This window comes from Rhipicephalus sanguineus, chromosome 5, assembly GCF_013339695.2.
Source record: "Rhipicephalus sanguineus isolate Rsan-2018 chromosome 5, BIME_Rsan_1.4, whole genome shotgun sequence".
Taxonomy (NCBI): domain Eukaryota; kingdom Metazoa; phylum Arthropoda; class Arachnida; order Ixodida; family Ixodidae; genus Rhipicephalus; species Rhipicephalus sanguineus.
In genome coordinates, this window is record NC_051180.1 from 18,644,423 (window position 1) to 18,654,487 (window position 10,065).

The following is a 10,065-nucleotide window of genomic DNA, read 5'->3' on the forward strand; positions in this document are numbered from 1 at the left end:
GTGTGACCGTACCCGAAAACCATCATCATCGACATCGTGAACGGGTATGTGCCACAGAATTTGGGCAAATCCCACTACTCACCGCTACGGCGTGGCCTGTAATAACACTGATAACGAGTACAGACAGATAGAGAGAGAGAGAAAGAGAGAAACGCAGACTGAAAGAAAGATATAAAGATAGAAAAAGTGAAAAATTCGTGCCGGAAAAACATTCTCCACTTGACTATCCAGGCACGCTAGCACAGCATAGCATAGCTTTTTTTTTATGTAGCGGCCGTGGCATAGCCTTGTCTAGTATGGCATAGCAAGGGGGTGAGAAAGGGAAGTGAGCGCGAGGAGGAGGGGAAAGAGTAAAACGTAGCACAGAAAAAAAGAGAAATAGAGACCGAGGAGGAAGCCGCGAATAGTGAAGCTAGACGTGTTGGTCGACGAGGAGTACGAGCGGCGACGGGCCCGTGCTTCGCTATGCCAAGCCTTGAGCGCAAACATTTTTTTTTTAAATCTTAATTAGGTCGTGTGAGGAGGCGGCAACAGCTTTATTAAATTCGAAGAGCCTGCTGAGACTTAAGTGTATACACTCTAAGAAAACAAAAAAGGTGTCCGTTGACTCTTCTTTGCTACACATGTGACTCTCCCATGTATAACTCTCTTTAGAGAGGCACGCTGACTCTCTTTAGCCGAGTTGTAGAAGGTATGAAATGACTCTCTTTCAAGAGGCACGTTAACTCTTTTGGAGAGTCGTGCGTCCCACGACTCTCCTAAAGAGAGTCAAAGTGGCTCTTTAAAGAGGGTTATGCACGGAAGAGCCACATATGTAGCAAAGAAGAGTCAAAAGACACCCTTTTTTTTCGTAGAGTGACATGGCCTAGGTGGAGGCGACACTCAGGTTGCGAGATCACGCTTCGAGGTTCCTGTCTTCTGTCCTGATGAGAGTATTTTATGCCGCACGCCGCATTTTAGAAGACCAGCGTTGAATGAACCACTTCATGCTTTCGCCTTATATAAGAGATCGACAGGGCACGCAGGCGGCCACTGGACACATATGGAGAAGTCCGGAAACAATGCAATTGTGCGAGCGAGCAAACTAAGTTCTCCTGTAGCACCCACTTTTGCAAGTGAAACTGGGATAGCACCTGTCCTTCTGTAAGTTTAAAGGATGACAAGATATCTCGACTCGGGAATAAAAGAACTGCAGCTCGTGGAATCGCCGTTCTGGTGGCTCACACAAGAGCCTTGGTGGCTTGTGTCGCCTACGCTGCGTGCAGCCCGAGACCGAAAATCGAGGATAAAAATGGCGGGGAGGTGAGCCAGACGAGCGTCCGCTTTGCTATCTATACACTGGTGGTAAGAGAAAATGAGAGAGAGAGAGAGAGAGAGACAGCGTGAGAATGCCTCAAAGAACTGATAATTACTGTCCCGGGTGAAAGACAACGCTGCTGTCAGAGGAAATTTAGCAAGCCCAAGTACATGAGTGTTCTGTGCAATGGGGGTCAAAGAATCTAGAACTGACTCTTTCAAGGAACAAGTGGTGGTGACGATGAACCTAAAACAATAAAAGTAAAAGCAAGTCCACAAAGCGAACTCCATCCACACTCAATAGCTCTTCTTGAACTGATATTGCCATATAATCTGCCACAGTGTGCAACACAAGCTCGTGTAGTTGTTAGCCGGTCGGCTTCAGATGAGCTCTGTCTTATCACTGCACAATCGCTCTGTGTGTAGAACGTGGCTGCTTGCTGCAATATTTAATGTGCATCTTTGAATGGAAAGGCGTCGTATCTGATTAGTTATCCTGTCAAAAACCTCGAGTGACACTGACTCAAGCACGCAGATAGACGCCGGCGGCCGTGGCTGCAACGTGGTGATTAAACGGAAGGAGACCGCGTGACCTTGTGCCAGGATCGTACAGACAGCTGTAGCCAGAAGTGTATGTATCGGTATTGGAGTGTGTACCACTTGTTTATACAGCGCATCCGCATCAAAGGAGAAGCGAAGTATACTCTCTTGGAGTGTCTGTGCCACCGCGATCAATTGGCCCGGCTTCCGACAAACCTCTCAATCGCAAGCTGGCTGATAACAAAATGCCCGGCATGCAGAGCCCACCTTATCGAAGGCGAGCCCCGTCGCTTATCTCGGTCCCCGTATCTCCTTCCAAAACACATAGTGCGGCGTTCACGATCTCCGAGCTTGCAACGCCCGTTTGTCCATCTCTTTCGTCATCAGCCGAATCGCTTTAGTTAGCCAGAACGAAACGCACCCGACGCTTCAGGCTTCTACGCAGCGGCTAAAGCCAGAACTGGCGTGCGCGTTGCGCCTAGTCCGGTGTATAGAGCTACCGCCGCGATTGATGCGTAGTACAGTGGACTTCAAAGGGAGTCATTAAAGACAGCAAGAAGGATTTATAAAGGCACCCGACGGAGTTTGGTGCCGGTCAAGGAACTATGTGCGCAGCGCAGGCATCACCCAGGACAGTACAGCGACGGTACGGCCAGACGACACCACCGGAGGCAGCCGCAGTGGTGGCAGCGGGCCTAGGCGGCCATAAAAGGAAGCAGCTGAGCCTGGCGTACGAGGAACTGACGACCGTGCCGTACAGCCTCGTCGAGAAGTACACGGCCGACGTGGAAGTTCTGGACCTGAGTCACAACCGACTGACGTAAGTTCATGCACCCCGTTTGCTTGTTTAACCCTGACCATCGATCGGGTAACGCCGCGTAGGTTTTAGCACATGTGATGAGAAACTGGCATATATGATGAGGGAACCACCCTGGACCTATGAGGACGCACCGTTCTACTAGTTTATATATGTGCTGAGGTTTGTTGCAATAGAAAACGAGAAACAGCGCGAACCACAGGACAACAGGATAGAGACGGACTCAGCGCTTAGTCCGTCTCTGTACTGTTGTCCTGTGGTTCGTGCTGTTTCACATTTTCTGTGGACATGTACCAACAGGCCCAAATACGCACTTTAGTGCAGTTTGTTGCAGTCTTCTTTACAATGAATGAACGGCTGCGTCGGCTGTATATGCATCAGCGATGAGCAACGAGAAGTCGAGCTTGAGCGAATGGAGCACCTGCTGTCGCGAGCATGGATTTAGTGACACGGGTGCCAACCGGAGGTTGATAAGGTTAACCTATCCCACATGACCAGTACGAAAGCCAAAGCCATGTAAGTTGCTCGCGCCAAGGATATGGTCATTATCGTTATGTGAATGACGAATACGCGTATACCTAAAAACCACACTTGTTAGCGTGGAAAATGCATGTACGTCGCAACCTGTTGGTGTTTCATGTATGGGCGCCGCAAGGAAAAACCGTAGTGGTGCGGCACGTTTCTCTTGGGAGATGATGCACGTCGAAAAAGAAACCCCGTGCTATATCACCGTCCGAAATATATAGGTGAAGGGTATGCAGTAAATAGCTATTATTTTGCTTCAAAATGAAGGCGAACAGTCATCTATAAAGGCATATATCATCCAGGCCCTTGCAACGGTGAACTTCATATACCGACTCCGCATGCATAACCGCCACGGTTAGCAAAACAAGGAGCTCGCTTGTGCACCTCACCGTGCAAGCGCATACGTGTCGGAGGTTATCTTCAACAAAGCGAGGCTGCCTATGCATTAGCACGGCACGCAACCGGTCGTAAAGAACGTTGCCTGCGCCGCGCCAGAGATTCGCGAGACAATGAACTGCCGAGATAACCATCGCGCGCGTGCCCATACAGGGAGCTGGACAAAGGGGTATTATTCTTTTGTCCATCCTTCGAAATAGCATCATCATGCGCCATGACAAATAACACTTTCGCCTCCCTTGAAGACTACTGGACTGACTGTGATCATTCATTTTGCATGTACCGTAATTGATGTACTTTGAATGAGCCGCGCATATCTTGAAGTTGTGGTGGGGCGCTGGACACAGCTCGTAAACGTGGTCATTCCTTCTGTAATGAGCTATAATGCTCGCGCTGACCGTACGTAACAGATTCTCTTTGCATCTATCTATCTATCTATCTATCTATCTATCTATCTATCTATCTATCTATCTATCTATCTATCTATCTATCTATCTATCTATCTATCTATCTATCTATCTATCTATCTATCTATCTATCTATCTATCTATCTATCTATCTATCTATCTATCTATCTATCTATCTATCTATCTATCTATCTACCTATCTATCTATCTATCTCCGTGCAACGCTGTAGCTAACAAAGATGTCACTCGCCATATTTTGTTGCGTAAAAGGAAAATACCGTCAACGTAATGCGTTAACGCCATGGCCGAGCAACAGGTTATTCTGGTATCGATTACGTATGATTCCGCGCACCGCATGTTGGCGTAACAGTTCCTGTTCCCGAGGGCTGCAATGTCGCACGTCCCAGACACGACAGCGCCGCATGGAAATTGCTTCCGTTCCGTCACGCCGACCTAACATCTTCCTTGTCCAGTCGTATACTATTACCATATATCTGATTCCTTGTCTGCGCAAGCGGGCTACAAACGAAATCATCTCTCCCATTAGCACCCACCGGATATTGCTCGCTATCACTTGTTTCCATTGATTTATTGTACGCAGCCTTGTGACCCCAAATCTCTCATCCGTGCACTTCGTTTACTTATACGAATACATTAAGGTCGGAACGGATTCCAATGCAAGCAGCAACTCCATTTTCACTATCTCAGTGTTCGCTGCTGCATGCCAGTCAGTAATGGTATGCTGATGTGCTTTGCCTTCGCGTTTCCTTGGCGCCTCTTGCGGTACTTTGGTATTCTATCAGCAATTCTATAGCTTCATTTGAATACATGTTCTGAACAGCTTGAAGCCTGTGGACAATGCTGGTCAATAAACACTTTTCTTGCGTTCGCCGAGGTTCTATAGGTCAATGTCGAGATGATGGCACCGGACTGATGTTCAGTGCCGTAGGAACCACACGCGTGCTTTCAAAGACGGCTACGTTATCATGTAGCGTCAGTGTGGAAAGGTTTCTAAATTTATACTTAAACGTAGTAGTATTTGATGGCCAGTATTAAGGACACTGAAGATAGCACTGTTCTCCGAGCACAGTTTGTACAGGGGTCAGGGCCTCAGTCAGGCGCACGCTAGCGCATTAAGTCCTGATCCTTTGGTTTTCTGTAAGAAAACTAACAAATACGCGAATAAAAATAAATAGATAGATAGATAGATAGATAGATAGATAGATAGATAGATAGATAGATAGATAGATAGATAGATAGATAGATAGATAGATAGATAGATAGATAGATAGATAGATAGATAGATAGATAGATAGATAGATAGATAGATAGATAGATAGATAGATAGATAGATAGATAGATAGATAGATAGATAGATAGATTTTTTCAATGATTACCCCGGAGATATTAGCCTGGTTCATCGCCTGGCTAGCACCTAACAGTGCATATTTGATGGCCAATTCTGAGGTGAATTAAGGTTTTACACGCGCTACAATATTCGTGGTACGTGGTCAAATGTTCAAAAGAAAACAGGTTCCACGACGCTGGCGAGCGTACGTAGATACCGAGGGGTGAAGATCTTGGCGGTGCTTCCCGCAGGGATGTCCGCTTCCTGTCTCACTTCGAGCGGCTGCACACGGTGATCCTGGACCACAACTGCCTGAGCTGCTTGAGCGTGGTGCCGATGCTGCCGACGCTTCAGGTGCTCTGGCTCAACTACAACCGGCTGCTCAGCCTGACGGTGTTCGTGCCTGGACTGTCCCGGAGCTGCCCGCAGTTGCGCGTGCTCAGTCTGATGGGGAACGAGCTGGCGCCTTCTTTCCTCAACAACGGCACGGCCGAACAGAACGCCAACTACAGGTGCGCCTGCCTCAATCTACTTCCCATTGTAAGGCGGTATATATATATGCATTTTAAGTGTGTACTGTAGAGCAACTTAAAATTTTATAGACGATTTGAAGAAAGGCGTATGGACACCGCCACCTTAGGCTGGTAAACGAATGTTTTCTTCTTATTTTTGTATATCGCGACGTGAATTAGTAAGGTCACGAAACGTCGAATGCACCAACCCAACCGCAAGGCCAGCCTAATATGGCGGCACCGAAATCCATTCGTAAAATATATTCTATAGATACTGCTGGGTTCTGATGTAACGACCTTTCGAACATGGCCACAATACTGCAACAGAAGTGCAGATATTGAACAAAATTGTCCAAACATGTGAATCATGTACAGCAAACGACAACAAAAAGGGTCAACGAAATTGGGAGACCAGAGGGACAGCAAGAGAAATATTGCAAAAAAAAAAGAACGAAAAATAAAGAAAGAACAGTGCATTTTTATTGAAGATGCGAATATATGGGGGTCAATTGCTTGCCCTCCGTTGAGGTGCCTGCCGGGTTATCAGCAGTGGCGGTTAATCACGCCGACGGTAATTGAAACGTTCCCGCGACCCCTTCTTTTATATCGAACGCTGTTTCAACGGAGTCCCACCGAAGAGTCATGACCGATTGCCGCAATTTCAGCAAAACTTTGCCGGTAGTAGTTGCGCACGCTTGCGTGTGTAGTCGAAAAAGAAAGGAAAGTTCCGTTACTTTAATTATAAGTTTAGCCAAGATTGTGAACTCGGAACAGCTAGGTATAAATGATCGTTATAACGCGAGTATGGCGTGAGCCAGCCACACGTCTCGTGACAGTAACTTCTGCACGCACCTGCAATCGCTTTAACTACGTTGAATGTGGCGCGACGAACGAACAATAGATGACCTGCGTTATCATATCTGTTTGCCTTATCTTAAACAGAAGGGTAAGCGCCGCGTGCTGTACCGCGATTTGTACTGCGAGCAAGGACAATAGTGACGAGATGAGTAAGTCATTGCTCCTTTAACTGAGGAACTAGTGTTCGTAAGCGCGAGGGTTTAGTCGGGGCATTAAATGCGAAGCATTTCTTAGCGAATCAAAGCCACCTTGACCGTATCTATCTATCTATCTATCTATCTATCTATCTATCTATCTATCTATCTATCTATCTATCTATCTATCTATCTATCTATCTATCTATCTAGCCGCCTACGTCTTAGCGATCTCGTGGTCGTCTCCTAAGCTTGGTGCATACCAAAATTGCCATATGAAGACGTCAATGTATGACGAAGACGATTCGCAGGTCATGAGAAAAATAACATGATTTCCCTGCCGTGCACGTCATGAAATCCTTTCCACCACTCGCGTGTGGCACATACCCGAAAACGACGGCCCGTTGAATGCGTGTATGCGCCGCAGGTGATATCTGTCTACGTCAACCCAGGGACGGCGAGAATAGACATTGGAAATCTTAACGCGATAGCGTTACGGAGCCTGTGGCTGTGTCAAAGAAAATCCGGTGCCGGCTTTATCGGTGGGCGTAAAATCCCGATGGACGCAGATAGCAGAAATCAATATTCGAGCAGGAATCGAGCCCAGATATCCTGCGTGGTATTCTGCCACAGAGCCCCGCCAGAGCTTGAAACTGCTTAGGAAAAAAGCCAATATATATAGGCGTCATGTCGCGGCAACATCAATTGTGGTTGCAGTGTTGGCTGCCCGCTTTTATAACAATGTAATAAACATTAGATATGTACTCGTATGACTCAGCTTTATTCGAGCGTTGCTCAAATCCGGAGGAATACGTCAACGATTGCTATGACGTGCACATCGTGGCAGCCTATATAGCCTGCACTTCGTTTCGATAAAACGGACGTCTGTGCTCAAATGTCCGTTCCGATTTACGTCGTAACATACGCTGCACTTTAAGCGCCGGTGTAGTCGACGTGCCTATAGTAACTGCTCAATTTACACAAAGACGTCAATTCACCTTGTAACGCTTGGCTCAAAGAAAAAAAGAATAAAAAAAAACCGCAAAGGCAGCGCATAGGCAGCATACTCGCTGGCTGCTTCGCATGAAATCGATTCCCACAATGAGTGCGATCTGCCGGATTTTTTCGTTCCCACGCTATAAAATATTACAGAGCTATTATGAGTTGACATGGACTTTAGGATTAACTTAAACGACGCCATGTTTGTACTATAACTTAGCCTTCGTGCCGTATGACGTTGGTTTAGCATTTGCTAAACTGCCTCGTTTCCCGGTGCTACATTGCAGACGCAGAACTCAGTCGCGAAGTACCGATGCACCAACACCTGATTCAACAACTTAAATCCAAACTATACGCTGGCATGGGCGGCCACACTTTACTTTAACTGCTCTTGTAGAGACAGCCGTTTAACTCCTGGAGAATAAAAACGAAGGAACCAACATTATCTAAACATACAACTGGGGCACTTTATGAAATCAGAAAGTGGTTCAGTAAACTGCTCTCCTTCGGCTGTTGCTCACGCACGATCGAAAATATTTTCATTTGGTCATGGGCTTAGATTGTGGGGCACACGGAAAGATATTGAGTGGCAAATAAATCAGAACTAAATAGTATCTGGTGTTCAGTAAAAAAAAGAAAAAAAAATGAAATGAAAGTACAAACGCGCGCGCACCATATCCAACTAATCAGAGTTTGAAAACATCGAAACTTCTTTGTCATAAACTTGAACTGTACGCAGCATGGTCTCTCATGCGACCAAGACAAAAAACAAGTACGTAAGTATTCCACATAGCAGGATTCCAAAAAAGGAAATGAATGAAATATTTCCGGATTCCCTATTACATCTAATTTCAAGCGCTATTTGCAATAACTACAACTACAACTGCGACAGAAGTTATAACTTCTGTCGCAACGGAGTGGTTAAGTCCTTAAAAACATCTCTAGCCTTAACTGGTGCTGATTGAGCGGCACGCGATCCTGCGCTGCAATATACATTGTGTTAATGAAGACGAACAGACAATGAAGCCAAAGAACGTATAGAGGATGTTATTGGTACTCTTTTAACTGTATTGTAACAATTATGATATAAAAGTGGACGAAAAGACAACGTTCCGCCGGCAGGGACCGACGCGGTGATATTGACCGGCTTTCTGGCCTTCTCTCTGCTACTTAACACTGCTCCCCAATGTGGGGTCGCAGTCTTGATATTTTCTTTATGTTACGATCTCTGCATTACTTATTTCCTTTGCTTTCGCTCTCGCTTTCTCTCTAAACGGCAAATTGAAAACAGCTTTCGAAGTTGCTACGGTGCCCATACCCGAGACGACAGCGAGATGGATGTGTGCGCGTTCGCAGGCTGTACGTGATCGCGCATTTCCCGATGCTCGTGTTCCTGGACGACCGACCCGTGCTGGACGAAGAGCGGCACAAGGCGCACGCCGTGGGTCATCACATCTCCGAGATGATGCACGCCCACGAGGCTACCCTCACTCGCAACAGCCTCAAAGGATTGGCGCGGTGATCGCCGGCGTGGATGGACTTGCAGCCTGCGTGGGAAGTCCATCCGTTCCCTCACTAAGTGCCAGCAACATTGTGCACGAGCACGACTTGTAACTCTAATGTCGGCGCTCTCGTATGTTCTCCGTGAAAAGAAAGAGTCCATCGAAAGGCAAGCAGAGTTTTAGGTGATGTCCTCGCAGAGGAGGACGAAGGCCTTCAAGCACAAGCGTGACGTCACCTTCTCTCTCTATTATGCCTTGACATTTCTCTCAACCTTTGCCTCCTCATTACCCTTCCCCAGTGCAGAGTGTGCCAACCGGGTTCAGTCCTGGTTGACCTCTCCCCATTTCATTTGCCCCTGTCTTCCTAAACTCTTGTCTTCCGTCGCATTCCCTGGCGACATTGTCGATTTCCTTCTTTCCAAACGCGAGCAGTAATAGCAGAAGACAGTAAATCAACTGCAGCCAAGACAACACGAGCCTCGTGCAGAGAAAAAGAGGTAGTTTTTGTCTAAGAGCTGCTGAAGGATGAGGTACGAGCATAAAAAGAGAGGGCGGGGGGGGTGAAGGCACTGAAGGGTGGAGTATTGTTGAACAACTCGAGCTGGGCCTACGCATTTCGTGGGCATGTACAGGTGTACACTTATAAAGAACGTGGCGCTGGATGTAGGAAAGGATCGCATGGTGGATAGAATGGTCGTCCATTTGTCGCACTGTAGCGACATCGGCAACAC

General features: G+C 46.9%; 1 protein-coding gene across 1 annotated transcript; it reads left to right on the top strand.

Annotated features, from left to right (window-relative positions):
- Window positions 1-2,338: 2,338 nt before the first annotated feature.
- On the top strand, window positions 2,339-9,758 carry LOC119393318 (leucine-rich melanocyte differentiation-associated protein). The gene is made up of 3 exons (XM_037660272.2): window positions 2,339-2,656; window positions 5,581-5,841; window positions 9,189-9,758. The coding sequence occupies exons 1-3, from the start codon at window positions 2,442-2,444 to the stop codon at window positions 9,352-9,354; spliced, it is 642 nt and encodes a 213-aa protein (XP_037516200.1). The 5' UTR covers window positions 2,339-2,441; the 3' UTR covers window positions 9,355-9,758.
- The last annotated feature ends 307 nt before the right edge of the window (window positions 9,759-10,065 follow it).